The 17,930-nt window shown below is 35.3% G+C and overlaps 1 protein-coding gene across 3 annotated transcripts in view; it reads right to left on the reverse strand.

The window, feature by feature from the left end:
* LOC144970716 (abl interactor 2-like) overlaps positions 1–17,930 on the reverse strand; it is a 32,974-nt gene that overhangs the window by 14,799 nt on the left and 245 nt on the right. For 2 of the 3 annotated variants that reach the window (XM_078910642.1, XM_078910641.1), the window contains exons 2-4: positions 12,757–12,930; positions 11,122–11,310; positions 10,257–10,539 (exon numbers count right to left, since the gene is read on the reverse strand). In XM_078910642.1, the coding sequence (XP_078766768.1) occupies positions 10,257–10,539; positions 11,122–11,310; positions 12,757–12,930 (646 nt within the window). Of the gene's footprint in view, positions 1–5,761; positions 5,813–9,917; positions 10,540–11,121; positions 11,311–12,756; positions 12,931–17,930 lie in introns of all 3 variants that reach the window. The other variant, XM_078910640.1, reaches the window with a different exon arrangement.

Consider the following 17,930-nt stretch of genomic DNA (forward strand, 5'->3'; position numbering starts at 1 on the left):
AGCAAAATTTAACACCTACTCGCTAGCCGCCAAGGATTACGTATTCATTTCCTGAGCAGTCAATTGGGTATTAAAAAAAATAATGACAAATAATCTTATCGCGATAAATTTGAAAACCTCATTGTTGGAATCAGCTTAAAAAGTGGAGAAAAATTGTCTTTGTCTCTTAAAAATCGGTCTAGAAATAACCTTTTTTGTAATATATTTGATTTTGAAAATAGCTTTCTCAAATTTTATAATTTTATGATAATTTCCTTATTTTCCGGTCGATGTTCTTGATTTATATATCGTTTTTCATTTCTCAATGAGACGAACGCACTGATGTAACTCGATTGATTCAAGAGTTTAAAACACAGATTTCGAGTTTTGATTGTGAGTCCAGCCGTACTAAGAATTCACGAGCGTTGAGATATGACGTAACTATACATACAAGCCCTCGTTCTCCACGCCACAGTAGGGCTTCCATTCATCGCTTTCGGTCAACCGTGGTCTTTGAAGTTACACAACATATACCGCCTGTGATGCCTTTTACATAAATCAATGGCTGAGCTGACTCATGTTGACAAGCGAGCTATCAAAAGAGCAATCCGTTGATTGGTCAAAAACTCAGGATTTCATATAAGGACATAAGTTCTTGAAAGCGATATCCACCCACCTGTCAGTGGACAGAACTGATATGATGAAATTAGGGATCCATAAAATGTTATATCATGGTAGGCTCCACCCTCTATTTCTATTCTGGCGTAGATGTAGAAGGCGATAGCATTTCGGATGTCATAATGACTAGTGGGCAAAGGGTTAAAGCTTCCAAACAATCCCAATCGTCGTCTATCTCTAACGGGACCCGTTGGCGCCCTGTCGCGCAAACTCAGTAATATCCTAAATTAATATAATTTTGTCAATTGTAGCGACATAGTTTAAAAAACTACAAAAACGTCAAAAGCACAAGACGGGAGAGCCTTTCTCTTTTGACAGTTATTGATAGAACGAAGATGGCGTCACATAGGCCTTTGTTATTGTTTTTTGCCATCCGCGTTTGTGAGTTGTTCTCACTAAAGTGTATTAACCAGACTATAAAAGTTCATGGTTACACACAGTTTTGTGTGTTGGTACGTTATACTTCCGGATGGCAATGTTGTGAACTCCTTGGCCAAACGCATTCTATCTATATTCAAGATGACTTGAGTTTGGATAAAAAAGACATCATTAAATTTGGATGGTTAACAATACTCATCAATCCTCCTCATTCCTTAAATGCTTACATTTAACTTTAGCATTTTCAAGAAAATTATCTCTTATTTGAATATTTTGAACGAAAGTTACCCAACTTTACATTGATTGGCAATATGTCTATAAGTGCTGCACAAGCTTCGAATATATTCTGATTGATTGGTTCATTATTGCCTTTTAATTAAATCAAGTTCTGGAAGGTTTAAGTTTCAAAGAATTCAAGTACACCAGCAAATTCCTATGATATTCTTTTTCTAAAAATAATAAAAATAATTAGTAAATGAATTTATATTGACAATCAAAACCCAGGCTGCAACTTTTGATAATCACTTGTTCAATATCCAAGCAATTTCCTACCACCGGTGATTAAAATACATGCGTTAAAAATCTTAAGCGATGAAAGCATCTTTAAAACTGAGATTTTTAAAAAAACAAACAGTGAAACCTAATTATACCACCATATCTGGGACAATGGCATATTTTACTTTATATTGAATATATTTTGACAACTATTTTGATGTAAATCATCTTCTAAGTTGACAATAAAACATACTTTGGTGGTATGGCAAGGCTTTTAAGTAATTAATAAAAACAACAAAGAAATCATTCAAAATTATAAATCATTTCTGGAAGAATTTTTGTAACAAGGTCAAATAATTAGTACACAACAGATAGATGATAATTGTAAACCTAGTGACAAAAATCACCATAAGGAGACATTTTTTACACAGATAAGTGACTCTTCTTATAAAATTTAAAAAATTGGCGACTAAGCACCAGTGTCAAATAAAATCTTTAAAATGCGTACGATACTTTTTTGTAAATAAAGCAATAAGAAAAATACAACTTCAAAAAAGAAAAATGCAGCCTTTCTCTGAGGAGAGGAAGGTTAATAAGTTGGGATAATATTTTCTTGTATTTATCTAACTGCTTTTTCTGATGCACTATCATATCTTTTCTAGATTTTCATCACATAACAGTAACAGTGCAGACTTTTGTTGATAACTGCAACAAATCCAATTCCTTTCATCATCACACAAACGTTTTCAATTTCTTCATTAAATTAAGTCACTTTTGACTTTTGATTGTTTTATTTTACACACAAAATAATCATAGATATGCTTTAGTAGGTACGTTTATATACAACAAACAACTTCTGTGGTTAAATAAAATATTGGTTGAATTTTTCCTTTATTCTTATAATAATAATAATAATAATGGTATAGATTTATAGTGCGCCAAACATCCCTTCATCAGGAGGGCTCTGGGCGCATAACAAAGATTAACTTAATAATGAAGCCCTAACACAGTACACGAACAACGCTAATTATACACATAATCAAAAGAAAGCCTGTCGGAATAAGAATGTCTTCAATCGACGCTTGAATTCCTCTAGTGAAGACGAAGAACGTATCTCTAGTGGTAGTAAATTCCACAACCTTGGACCAGAATGCTGAAAGGCGCGTTCACCAGCCTTCACTCGACAGCGGAGTGTTTTCAATTTGAGGTCGTTCGTTGATCGAAGCGATCGCTGTGGGTTTTTCCGTTCAACGAGGTTTGAGAGATATGCTGGTGACGAGCCCTCCAGGCATTTGAAAACGATAGTTGAAGATTTATATTTAATCCGCTGGTCCACTGGCAGCCAATGCAGCTGCTGTAGTAATTCGGGAGCTGCAGTTTTTCTGTCTTTGTAGTACAACGCGGGCTGCCATGTTCTGTATTTTCTGGAGTTTGTTTATTTTGTCCTTTGTTAGACCAATAAACAGTGCATTGCAGTAGTCCATTTTCGGGAATATCAAAGATGTTACCAATTTGTTGCAAGTTTCCCTATTAATAAATGGTCTGATTGTTCTGATATTTCTTAGAATGCAGATAGCACTTGTTCTCACATTGTTAATATGTTTGTTCATAGACAGATCACTCTCCAGGGTGATGCCGAGATTTTTTGCTGATGTTGTGAGTTGTATTTTATCATTATCGTTGATTGTCAGTGCCAGTGTAAATGGATCTGTCTTATTATTTGAACTAGCAATGAATAAGGCTTCAGTCTTGTCGCCATTTAATTTTAATCTATTTGCAGACATCCATCTCATCACATGGTTGATGCATTGTTCGTAAACAGTTATCTTTGAAACTATATCGGATTGCAAACACATGCTATATATCTGGGCATCGTCGGCGTACATATGGTAAGCGAGAGAATGTTGCTCTAAGATTCTCACAACAGGGGAAGTGTAAAGTACAAAAAGGACTGGACCTAAAACGGATCCTTGAGGTACACCAAAATGAAGGTCACGCTCTGACGAAGTTACTTCCCCAATTAAAACTGATTGAGTTCTTTGAGTAAGATATGATGCAAACCAGTTTAGAGCAGTGCCCGATATGCCGAAAGTAACTTGTAGCCTTCGAAGTAGTATGGCATGGTCGATGGTGTCAAAGGCCGCCGAAAGATCGAGAAGACTAAGGATGGTGGTTTTTCCTTGATCAATAATTTGCAGCAAGTCATTTGTGATTCTCATCAATGCTGTTTCTGTGCTATGATTTTGCCGATAGGCCGATTGAAAGTTGTTTTAGTACAATCTTTTCTAGAATTTTGGAAATGAATGGTAGATTTGATACAGGCCTAAAGTTTTTAAAATTATCACTGTCAAGTCCCGCTTTCTTCAACAATGGCTTCACCAATGCTTTCTTGAAGCTTTCTGGAACAACTCCCTCCCTTAATGATTGATTAATCAATTCAGTGATGTAAGGTGCAAGTTCATCAATACACTCCTTCAAAAGGGATGTTGGTAAAGGGTCGAGCCTACATGATTTGCTAGGACTAGAGAGAATCGTTTTCTTTGTGTCATTTATTGAAATTTCTTTGAAAGATGTTAAGGGTTCACCATAAAAAGAGGTATATTCTGCTTCTGTTTCGTCTGTGTCAAGTTCACTCCGTATCGTTGTTATTTTATTCATGAAATACTCTACAAAGCAGTCCGCGAGTTGCTTGTCGTCAGTGTGGTGTGGCAGGCTTGTTTTGATCTCTTTGCCTAGAAGCTTATTTTTTTAAAAGCAAGCATTACTTATTAGCTTATTTTTTTAAAGCAAGCATTACCTTTAAATGTTAATATTTTAAAACTATTTATCAAAGCAAGAGCTACCGTGAAGTTACTGGCATTATAAGCAGAATCCACTGTATTAATCACATTTATAAGTGATACACTTGACTTTTTAAAATTTTTCTTTTGCAGTAGACAAAAAGGAATAAATGCATAAAATGCAAAAATGCATACCAAATTTATTTTTTTTAAACGCATCAGTTGAGTAAAACAAGACAAAAATTCAGAATGGTGCAAAAGACAATGGAAATTAAGTGCCATTTATGCTCTCATTCAATCAAAGTTCAGAATATCATTAATAAAAACTTAAAAATAATGTCTCTAAAAAAATATCAAAGAAATTAAATTCCAAACAAATTTTCAAAATAGCCTTCTACACTGCAATCTTCTTGATGGCCAGATTTTTATTCTAGTTTGAAGCCAAATATTGACACGCTAAAGTCTTTGATTAAAACAATTCTTGAATTAATTCTAATACTGATTAATAATAATACGATCAAAGATGGTGTATTAGTCACGTCTTTTAATAAAGAAAGTCATTGGAACATTCATTATGAAAGCAAACTTTTTTCCTATACATTGGAATCCGCTTTGAAGTCAACTTCTCAGGAACATAAAGGTTTGTGGACTTTCAGAATGGTGAATTTATCCATATGAGAAAAAGTTTGGTGCGGAAGCAGGTAATATTTGTGTACATGAATCTTATTGATAATTGGACTCACACAGCTGTGTCTTCTGTTTTGCAAAATGAATTCTTTTTTTATTATATATTTATTGGTAAACGTATGACTTGATAATAAATCATAACACAAATAATTTATTTTGGTTTCAACTTTTTAAATTTGCTTTATTTGAGACTATCCATTCGCTAAGCATATGTCAATTATCTTCCAGTAGAATTACATGACCACGGTAAGCTGTTTGCTTTACTTTACTATTTGTTAAACATTTACTTAAACAATCGTAAGTCTAGGAAATAGTGGTATTTTGCTTAATATTATGTCTTTGTATCTGAAATGTATGCTCTTTATGTATTTAGAAAATAATGAGGCAAATCTTAAATTTGCAATTTTCAGATTTATTCAATCACCACTTTTATTTTTATCTTGTTAGATTCTCTTCTCCTGTTTAATAACTTCTATCCTTCATCCAATTTTTTAAAAACTGAAAGGCTCAAAAGCATTGTCATAGACAATGGCAAAATCCATGCCATATTTCAAAATAATTAAAAAACCCTTTTCCATACAACATGCGATTTAATCATTTATAATCCTTCACAACATCAAAAGCATTTCAAAAACTATCTAATTCCATGTCACACACAAAAAAAAAAACAAAAAAAACAATTTAACTTTATTTTTTTTTTTCAAACACAGAACATTGCAAAAATACAACAATAATAACAACACATTCCAACTTTTTAGTCTTACCAATCCAACTCTGCCCTTTGTTGGATGGAATAGAGTTGTTGCGGGAATACGCTAGAAGAAGTGGGAATGAAAGACAAGAGAAGAAACACGATTCGTAGCAAGTGTAATGGAATAAAGATGGGGGAAGAGAGAGGGAAATAAATATATGCTCTCTTGAGTGTACATTCAGTTAATGCAAAATTCCATTTAGTCCTCTAAAATATAACTATACAGAAATATTGTGTATTTCATGAGTTGCAAAAAGTGTCAAAAATAATATTTATTGCTATATTCATGAGTGTTAGAGTAAAGTCTTGATTCAACAAGCTATATACTTGATTTGGCTAACTGGCATGGCGTTTTTTTGACATCGCAAAAAAATTCTAAAAATCCCTGATTTGCATTGCAATCTGCATCTTTTTGCAATTTTTTCTGCAAACTTTCTAGATTTTATAAGTGTGTGGAAATAGCTTCCATCAACTGTGCAGTTTCCTGTTTGTTTGTTTTTGAAAGTGATTTTTTTTCACTGTAACAAGGGAAATAATTGCACATCAATGTTTTCACTGTAACATCATAACCGAAAAAAGCTCCATAATCACCATTGGCTGTTTCCAACTGCTGTACTGTAATGGATCGCTTATTTTCTGATCAGTCGATTAAGAGGTGAGATTCTCGTGTTATTTCAATAAAACAAATTGAAGTTAAGTACAGATTGACCCAGGGACTCTAGTGAGCACCAGTGGGGAATGAACCAGGGATGACTTGAGATGGACATCCATGGAGATAAAACCCAGGATAGTGGGTGGTCAATATTAGAGGGGGGGGGGGGGGGGGAAATCATTGTGACCTTGGGTTGTAGACAGTAGTGGGAAATGAACTCGAGGACAAGACGGAATGTAGACACATGTGGGAAGTGAACCTGGGTGCACCCTGGACAATGGGATATATAATAAACAGTGGAGAGTAAACCCAGGACTTTGGATGTGAACATCAGTGGGGAGTAAACCTGGGACTATGGACTGGTGACACTGGTGAGGAGTGAACTCAGGACTGTAAGATGTAGACACAAGTGGAGAGTGAACAAGAGAAAATGTACCCACTTTTTGAGATAAACACCCAGAACAATGTGAGGTGGATTGCAGCAGGAAGTGAGACAGAACTATGTAAGGTGGGAATTAATAGGGAATAAATATGGTATAGATACACAAGTGAGGAGTAAGCCTGGGACTATGGGGTGTTAAAACCAGCGGAGAGTAAAGCCAAGACTGTGAGACATGGACACCTGAGAAAAATAAACTTGTAATTTTGGGAAAAGGACACCAGTGGAGAGTTAATTAGGGACTACGGGTGGGGGACATCACCGGGGAGTGGTCATGACACCACAGGATTTGGACTCCAGCGGGAGGTGAACCTGGATTATGGGTGGTGAACACCAATGGGAAATGAACCCAAGGTTATGAGAGGCAGACACCACTGGGGAGTGACCGTGGAACCATGGGACATGGACTCCAGTGGGGAGTACACCTGAGGCTATGGGAGGTGGACACCACTGGGGAGTGAACCCGGGACTATGGGAGGTGGACACCAGTGAGAATTTAATGCGGGACAATGTGATATGGACACCAGTGGGAACGCATTGTTCCTGGAATGTGAGGTTTTATCCATAGAATGTCTCTGAAATTTGATATTGAGGCTAGGCATGCCTGCAACAGTTTTGTTGGGGAGGTTTTTAAAAATCTTATTAGATTTTTGTAATGATCATTTTTTAGTTTTCTCTCTCTCTACCAATTACGCAGATCCACAATGCTATTATCTTTCGTGAACTTATTGTCAGTTTTTACAAAGATCAATTGCAAGTTTTTGGCAAAATTTTTGCAAATTTTGCTGTTGTTTTTTGCTTGCAAAATTTGGGAATTTGGTTGCAAAATTTTGGATTTTATTTTGCAAAAAACCGCCATGCCAGGGATATGGTGAATAAGAAAATTAAACAAGAGTAAAAATGTATGTTAGAAATAAAACCCAATCAAAACCAAAAACTATATAGAAAACTCTCCAAAAAGTAAGGAAGAAAAAAATGATTTTGTGACAATTTAAAGTTTAAAACCTTTATGAATGTTAATTTTAAAAAACAGTCAAAGGATAAATCAAAGCATTTCTACTGTAGTATAAGAGAAAATGAATTAACTTTAATTTAATAAATATAATGCTTTATACATACTTTTAGCAGACTTTTCATATTATTTACTTGTCTTTTTTTTTTTTTTGTACATCATTGATTTTATAAGCGTGTTTCAAATTTGATCAAATATAAAAATCAATAAAAGTTTTACAAATCCTAACTTTTTTTGTTGAAAAGACTACAAGGGTATTAAATAAATTTAAAATAAAAACAACCCTCATGCAACATTCAATGTTACATAGTCATAAATGTTCATCTAAATTGAATCATTTCAGGTAAATTGAATCATTACAGACTTGCAAATTTCTTAATGCCTGCAATATTTTCCAGCAAGAAAAATTTCGAAGATAGCACGAACAACTACTGAAGTACACGTTACAGAGTTATGACCTATCTAGAGATCAAACTAGTATTGCATGAGAGTCATTACAATCCTCGATTGCTCTTTATCAATTGCTCTTGTGCAAAAATTTCACAGTTCTCAGAATTTGTTGCTGTGTTTGTTTCTAAATAAAAAGCCTTATATATCAAATCTTGGGAGAATGAAAATAATAATGCCTTCTTCATAAAATAACAACAAAAAATAATCATCACTGTAATGCAAAATGTTTTCAATTCAATCATACTTGCTTAAAACATAAATTACAAAGTTATCTGTAAATCTCCCTTATCTGCTTTAAATGCCTTAATGGTTGAGCACCTAAGTAGCTTAATGAATTCATTAATGTTTATTCTCCATCTAGAATTCTACGGTCTTCATCTGACCACACTAAACTTCAAGTAAACAACAAATCAAATTATTTATTTTAAGGGAGGTCATTTTCAACACTGGAACTCAAATATGGAATGATCTTCCCAGGGCTATTCGTAAAGCATGAAGTGTCGATGTACTATTAAATCAAAGCTTAAACATTACTTTTTTTTACAAAAACATATCCTTAAGCCTCTGTCAATCTTTCACATTTATTTAGACTTTTTTAAAGTAATAACTGAAATAACTGTGTATGTGTGTGTTAGTGATATTTTTGATTGTCATTCTTGTAACTGTGAAGCGCATAAAGCATGATCTAGTCATGGTTATGTGTTATACAAGTGCAATATATCATTATTATTTTTTATTAAGATGAAGTTTATTAACAGAGGAATATATAATATGACACTATAAATTATTTGCACAAATCTTTTTCATGAATATCAACTGGTCCTGAGAACATTTGAGCATGATAAAAATGAGCGATTGAGGAAAGATTTGATTGTTCAATATTAGCAAGAAAGCAAATCTGTTGTCTTCAAACAAAAAAGAGCAAGTAAAAGAAAATATTTCCCAATTCACTGTCAATTTTCTTTTAATTTCGAAGTTGATCCTTATATCAGTTAAAATAAATTTTGATGTCATTCAACCCAAAAAAAAAAAATATGATGATAGATGGGTATAATCAATAAACTTTTACCTTTAATAGTAAATGAATTCCTTTGAATCCTCAATTTTCACACCAGTTTATACTCTAGGAAATAATGGTAATGATGTGTTAACACTTAACTATATAATTCACAATTCAAAGAAAAATCTGCACTGTTAGTTTGTGTTCATTTTTTATTTTTTTTAAATAAATTAATCTTTTCTATGATGCATAATTTTGTTCAAATACTATTTGTGCATACAGTTTTTTAATGTGTATAGAATTGTCCTATATGTGCTCTTTGTTCAAAGACAACAGATTATTGGTATTGCGCATTTTTGGCATCATTAACTTATTTTTCTTTCCTTTTTTTTTTTTTTTGTTATCGAAAATAATTCCCGTCAGTAAAAAAATTTTTTCGTAAAAATAAAAGGAAATAGATAAATTTAAATAAATAACAAAATAAAATAATTTTTTTTAATGCTTTCAAAAATTGAGTAAATTATATTTATGGGATTTGTTGTGCCAAATTGACAAGTCTTGAGCCAAAAAATGTTCAATCCAGAAATTGTTAAGAGAATAAAAAAACTTGGTTTACCCATGGCAGGATCATGTTGATGTTGCTGTTGTTGAGGGTGGGGGTGGGGGTGTGGCATTAGTGGGGGCGGAGCCTGTTGGCGTGATGGTGCTAGGTTATGATGACCCGCAGCAGAAGCTAGTGGATGGGGTTGGGGGTGGTGATGGACAGGACCAAAGCCGTACCCGTCCACCGGATGTCCTCCAGGCATCCCCCCACCTCCTAAGACAGGGGGTGAGTGGATGGCACCCATTACCATGGTGCTGGAGGGGGAATAAGACCCTCCTCCACCAGCGGAAGAGACAGAGGACCGGCTGGAAGCAGGAGGGTAAGCTTGATAGTTGTTTGAGTTATTATTACCCGGCTGTTGCTGAAAATGAGGAGGGGTGGATATCTGCTGAGGGGCCACAGGGGGTGCTACTGGAGGGCCCAAAGCTCTGTAGTGGCCCCCTCCTGCCCGACCAATGGTCCCACTGCCTTGACCGGTGCCTGTTGCTTTGTAGACAACTGGGGGAGTAGGGGGTTTAGAAGTGGGTGCTTGTTGGTGGTTGCTCCCTGCAGTGTTATTACTCATGTTGCTGTGTGTGCTGCTCACTGAGGGAGATCTACCGGGGCGTGGAGTCGTAGCTTGTTGACTTTGAGACTTAAAAGAGAGAAAATATAAACATATATATATATATATATATATATATATATATATATATATATATATATATATATATATATATATATATATATATATATATATATATATATATATATTTAAAATGAATAAAAATAACAAATATTCTTATTCTTAATTAATAATGGGTTCCATGAATGCAAATGCATTTAGTACAGAGCCACTTGATCCAGCTAAAGTGCACAAGGGAAGTCGCCCCCAAGTACTTCAGTCAAAAATGTAAAACATGAAAACAAACAAGGAATTGGTGTTCTTCTCCTGAAGGTCCGAAATTAATCATGTATCACAGCCAACTGAAAACAAGGTGTCAAGTAGTTCAATTATAGAACTTAGGCCAGGAACACAAAACTGGACTGCAATCTATACTATAATCAATTGGAAAATGTTTGCCTAACCGAGCCTGACAGAATAAGATTCAGTTGTAGACCAGTATTTTTTCTTAAACATTCAGCTTCACTATGTATAGAAACAAGAGTCAGTACTTGCTCTGTGAGCCTAATTATCAATGATAGAAAAATACTTAAAATCAACAAAATGGCTTACACGAACTCCATGCCCAATGTCATCCAAGATGGAACAGTCAATCTGCTTGCGGGTGTATTTGATTGGTCTCTCTGTCTGCTCTGGGTAGATAATTCCATTCTTCATTCCTATGGGGCGTGGCACATTGCGACTGGTTGTCAAAACACCAATCTCACGTCGAGCCACTTTCTCCTTGTGGATCATGACAATCTAAAATGAAAAATGTTTGAAATTACGTGTGTATGATGTACATAAGAATAATGATAGTAATAATATTAATAATAATAATAATAATAATAATAATAATAATAATAATAATAAAAGTAATAGCCAAAAAAATATCATCCCCAAAACTCTAACCATACATTTGTCTGTTTTCCTCTCAGCCAGAGCCAGGACAAAACCAAATAATCTCATCCCAAGATAAAGACAGAAAGCATGTTGGAAAACAGATTTAGGGGAGGTAGAAGACACAGTAAGTGCCTCCCTATGGGAGTTAGGAACCCAGCCCAGATTAAGAAGAAGAAGAAGAAGAAGAAGAAGAAGAAGAAGAAGAAGAAGACGACGAAGAATCAACAAAAACAAAACGTCTTGCTAATTTAGGTTTGAAAATTAATAAATGTTAAGCCCCAACTGTGTATTCGTGTACTAAATAGGTAAAATGAATTATTTTAACTATAATAATGCCCCAAAATGCCAAATCCCAAGAATATGAAAAAGCATTAACCACAATGACAAAATAAATTTTCATCATTGATGGCATTGCTCCACTATTCCTTGTTCTTTTTCTTCTTCATTCCCCCTTATCATGTTTGAATGTCCAGTTGCTTTCCTCAACTCAGTCAGGGGCCCCTACAGCTTAGTCTCCAGAGGTGTGGGATGGGCCAAAGATCCTCCCTTACTGATGCATACTTTAATACTTTGAGCAGGTCTGGAGTAAATGGTAGGCGTCTTCCTATCCTTCACCACAATCACGCATACATGAAGAGACACCAACTTAAAATTTGGCTCACAGGAATTTGAAACACCACTCTGAGGGATTTCAATGCCGAAAGAGGAATTTCCGAAAACAAGAAAAGGGAATTTGGATGGTATTTGGCATTGAGTTTAAATAATATCCTATAATTCTAAATAGATAGCTGAGTAAATCTATATGATAAGTAAACACGCACACAACCTGGCCAATTCTAATTAGAAGTTTGATTGGGTCACTTTTATTGAAGCTTGAGAGTGACTTGTAACTGTTGGCTTTTGCTTGGACCCTTATGAAATTTACTCTATTACTTGATCAAGTCAATACAACTACAATGGAATTTGATATTTATTTAAAGATCATGATTTCCCCTGGCTTCTAAATAGTGATAAATAATGTAATTAATACCATTGAAAAATTGTCTGGAGCAGTTACCATCTTTTAAAATAAAACCCCCACCACACACATTTTATATCTCATGAATGCAATATGTAAAGTTATAATTTGGTTTAATTGTATCATTTCCTCCGCAAATACAATATGTTGTTCCTCCAATTCGATACAAAATCAAAACTCATGCATAAAAGTAAAAGCTAATTAATGTCTTTTATTGTTTCATTTTATGAAGAAACCCAGGAAATAATGAAATTTAATGATAAAAGAGAAAAAAATTGAAAACTGACCTGGTTCAAATGATTGACACTGGACTCCATGTCAGTGAGCTGACTTTGTTGTAGATCCAACAATTTGAGAAAGTTTGTTGCCAGATTGTTAATTTGATAAGCAACACTGGCCAGTGAGTGAGTTGTGTAGTTTCTAGTTTCCATCAGAGCTTCACCTTTCTCAGCCACTTTAGCCTTTTGGGATTAAAAGATATTGCAAAGACAAAAAATAAAATGGAGATTCTTTTTAAATAATAAATATGACTTCGGAAAAGTATAATAATATTGGCATAATACTTTTGTTTTTTCTGGCTTCTGAATTTTCTAATATACAGTCAGGCTTCTCTAATACGGAACTCCACATATGTCTCCATTTTCTGACAGGTCAACTGAGGAAAGATTTTTTTCTTCTCTATTTGTAGCCCATAATCCAGAAATTCTTGTTTTAGTTTTTCTATAATCCGAACCTCACTGACCGACAATGTCTGTCTGCCTACTCTATTTCAATGCAGTCGATAAAAATTAAAGTATAGTTCAATTTAAAACACTTTGTCACATCCAATTAAGATTAGGTAGGTAACTTATTTGTCTATCCAGTCCAGTCAATGGCAAATAGCATCGCCTCCTAAATCAATGTGGCAATACAATGTGTGTGTGGAACAATCAGCAGGTGTCAATCATGTATGACTGGTCAGTTTACACAATCCAATGGACATCATTCCAACCTCCGTCACTTGATATTGATGTCATTGGGAATAACCAAAGCTATTGTTTTAATTTATGGTAATGAGTAATGTTTGACACTCATATTTTTCAATGTAACTATAAATTCTAAATTAGTTCTCATCTTTTCACATGCCTTAGTTGCTCATCAAGAATAAACACTACCTCTATTCAAGTTATATTTCTTGAAATTTCACTTTATAACTTCAACATGTCAGTGTCAGCATCTTTAATAAAGAGAAGAAGAGTCAGGATATCACCACAACAAATAGGCGACAGTTATATGAAAGTCAAAGCAAACATGACTGTTGAACATAACATCAGCAATGTGGCATCCACATCACAACCGAATGAAGACACTGAAGAAGATGATATAGTGATAAAGAACTCCCTATAATCTTTTATCACCAACAAAACCTTGTGAAAGATTACACATGCTTTCATGCTTTAAAAAATACTTTGTAGTAAACCTCTGTAAAAATCTGCTCCATCTAAAGAACAAAATCACCCCAACCCCCCCCCCCCCCCCCCCCCCCAAAATAATAATTAAAAATACTGACTTACTTAGATGCCTTTCGCGTCTCGACCGAAAGATCGGGTCGCCTTGGCTGTTTCCAGTATTTCCTGTGTGAGGTGTCTCCAATATTGCCGGTCCTCTGCTAGGGTTCTCAGATTTTCAGGGTCCCCTGCCGTTATGAGACTAATGCTTTGTCCAAGTGTTGTGAGGTTTTTGTTTAGGATCACAGGGAGTGTTGTGATCGGTCTTCCTCTGAAAAGGTTCCCGTGTTTTTGGAAGTATCCCGACATGGCTTGGTTAGCTGGTATGTTTTTGTCCCTGCGTAGTATGTGACCGAAAAGTTGCCATCGTTGTTGTAAAATGTCAAGGGAGATTGGTCTTTCTTTTGTGATCTTATAGAGTGATTCATTTGAGATCTTTTTTGGGTATTTGATGTCCAGTACCCTTCTCAGCTGTGTGCGATGGAAGGCATCCAGATGTTCTTCTTCGGATTTTGTTAACGCCCAAGTGCCGCAGTTATACAGAAGTACCGGTTTTACAAGAGCACGGTACAGTTTCAGTTTGGTTTTTCTCTTTATTTTGTCACCTCTAATCCATACATTGGTGAGTTTACTGAGTGCGGCGTTTGATAGCTGTTTTCTTCTTTGTACATCCTCGGTGTCTCCAATTAGTGAGCCGACTTTCTTTGCTCTTTTCCATTCCTCTTTGTTCCTCGATATTGTTGTAAATTCGGTTTTATTGGCATTGACTTGGAGGTTATCTTTCATGAGGGTATTTTGTATGATGTCTATATTTGCTGGTGTTGATCCAATAAAGTCGACATCATCTGCATAGGCGATTTCTCTAGGGATTGCATTCTCAATATGAGTCGTTGGTTTTGGAATGACTTTTCGAACTTCTTTCAGAGCGTGTTCTAAGTATATTGTGAACAGAATCGGGCTCAGACTATCTCCTTGGGGGGTCCCGATGTTACTTTCGAACTGCGTCTATTTTGTGGCCCGTATATCCTTGGTTGTATCTTTGTGTTGCTGAGGAGAAATCAGATTATTCGGAGCTCGTCTTCGTCTACTATGTCTGTTAATATCTCCAAAAGTTTTCCTCTGTCGATCGTATCAAAGGCTGCGGACATATCGATTCCGGTTATTGTTATGGATATGTTTTCTTTGAGTGCCTTTGCTGCCAACCATTTATGTGTCCATACAACGTCCGATGTGCTTCGGTCTTGGCGAAACCCGCTTTGGCTATGTGATAGATATTTTTCTATTTTCGGTCTAATTCTGTTGAGGACAATAGTTGACAGTGTTTTTCTTATGGTATTCAGTAATGTTATTGGGCGCAGGTTGTTTACGGGTCCTTTCGTTTTTCCTGGTTTTTGTATTGTAATTAGGACACCGCTGTTTATGTCCCAGTCTTTGTGTGTTGAGAATGTTTTGTTCATTATGTTTGCAATGCTCAGATCCAGGGAGAGGGTACCGCATTTCAGCAATTCAGCGGGAATTTCATCTTCGCCTGGGGATCTGTTATTGTTTAGGCACTTTATGCTATTTCTAACTTCAATTGTTGTGATGCGGTTGTTTAGGTCTCTCGGGTTTCCTGAGAAGGGCGATATTTGTGAGACTTGTTTGTGAAATTTCTGCTGGAAGTGGTCAGTTACAATGTCAAGGATATCGTTGGGATTTGTTGTCTGTTTGCCAAATTTATCCTGTAGTTTTGGGTTCTCGAATGGTTTTCGGTTCAGAGATTTCGTCGCTTTGAACATAGACGATGCGTTATTTTTGGACTTTTCTATGTCTTCCACTTTTTTGTCTAATTCCTCGTTTCTGTGTTTTATTGTAAGTGATCGAATTGAATGCAGTATTTTGTTTCGTTCCGTTTTCAGGTTTATTATTTCTTCCGAGTCTTTCGTGTTTTGTATCCTGATCCTAAGTTCTTTTTGTTGCCGCGATAGATCGTTAATAGCGATGTTAGGCATTCGATTTGGTTTGTTCTTAGTTGTATTAATAGAGCCTGCACTTTCTTCCCCCGCATATTTCATTGCCGCTTGCGTCTCTTTCCATTCATTGTTTGGATTGCTGTTTTGCTTTATTTTCCATAGACTTGAGTTAAGTTCATATTGGTAATGAATGCGACATTCTCGCTCATTTACTATTTTTGCCGTGTTTATTTTGACTGCCGTTTTACCTTTCTGTCTTCGTTGTCTGTACACATTTATGTTGAAATTCGTTTTTACAAGTTTGTGATCGGATGTTAGCAGTGTACCACCGTATGATCGCGAGTTGGTTGAGTAGTGTTTATGGCGGTGTCGACATATGATATAGTCTATTTGGTTATGTATTGTTATCATTTTGTCTTGGGTTTGGTCTTTCCTTTGTCCTACCCATGTTGTCTGGTGTCTTGATGGGTGGTTGAAAGCACTGTTTGTTATGAAAAGTTTTCTCTGTTCACAGAACTGGACTAATTTTTCTCCGTTATCGTTACGTTTTCCTTTTGAGTATGATCCTAAACATAGTGTGTCACTGTCGAGACGTTTTCCTACTTTGGCATTAAAATCTCCAGCAATTATTAATATTGATTTGTTTCCTATTTTGTTCAGTGTATCGTCTAGGTCTTTGTAAAATTTATCAGTTTCCTCTGGGTATTGTTTTGCGCATTGACTTGGTGCGTAAACATTTACGATTGAGATAGTGAACGTCTTCTTACCGTGATCGTCTTTGTTATTGTTATTCTGGTTCCTTACATTGATCTTACACTTAAGCTCAAGAACACATATTCTGTCCGAAACATTCCATTCGTCACTAGTCAAATCCCTGCAGTTTTTATTTATGAGAAATCCACCACCATAGTGAGGTGAACTGGAAGCAAAGCACAGCAGTCTGTGACCATTTATTGTTTGGTCGACACCATCTTGGATCTTCGTCTCTTGTAAACACAACACATCGATTTTATAACTTTCTAAATCTTGACACAGTTGTTCCTTTCGAATGTTACTTTTAATAGATCTTAAGTTAAAAGTTCCAATATTAAGATTAGTCCACATCAGGTAAAAATTAAAGATTCCACACAGTGAATAAATGGAAACATAAGACTATCCACTGAGCCGAAGCTCAATGTCAACAGGTGTCAGCCATGTTGTCCGGAAAAAAAAAATACATAAAAATAAAAACGATTCTCATACTCTAATATATCACTCATTTACCTTATGAAAACAGCAGTCCTATTGTTTGTGCAATGATAGGCTGAGATTGCTACAATCCGAAATCAAAACTACGTAAAATGTGGTACATTATGCCACTTTAGGTAATGATTCCACTATCCGGATATATGTCTATAATCCAGAAAAAATGCTGGGAACAGAGGTGTTCGGATAAGCGGATTATGGAGACATGTCAAATATTTATAATTACAAAATTTTGAAACATTGAAACCATCATGTCCAACTTATTGTGAAAAATTTGTCTTTTTTTTTTTTTAAGGAGATGGGTGTGGGGAGTCATAGAAGAAGTATCTATAAAAAAAAACAGCGGCCAATACAATAAGAGTTAATCAGTGAAGAGATGTATGAAGATCCAGGGGTAAAGTCAAGTGTGATTAAGCTCTATTAGCTATTCTATCCTAAAAGTTTCAGTTTCAAATCAAAACAAATTCAAATTAAAAAACTGATGGATATCCTCATTCAATCATGAATCATCCATCATCATCTCAATTTTGACTCAATACTCCAAGGTTTCAATTTCAAATCAAAATCAAAACAAATTCAATCAAAGAACTGGTGGACATCATGACAAAAACATTTATTAAAATTAATGTATCAGAAAAGTTCATTCGTGAGAAGGAAGTAGGTTTAATTGTTCATACGTCTTCAACATGAGAATCAAAGAGTGACTATGACTATGATGAGTAGTAAGAGTAAGTTGGGAAGAGTAAGAGATTTGATTGAGGATGAATGAAATGGAGA

This window comes from Berghia stephanieae, chromosome 4 (assembly GCF_034508935.2).
Source record: "Berghia stephanieae isolate SIO BIC M18660-M18661 chromosome 4, UCSD_Bste_1.3, whole genome shotgun sequence".
Taxonomy (NCBI): Eukaryota; Metazoa; Mollusca; class Gastropoda; order Nudibranchia; family Aeolidiidae; genus Berghia; species Berghia stephanieae.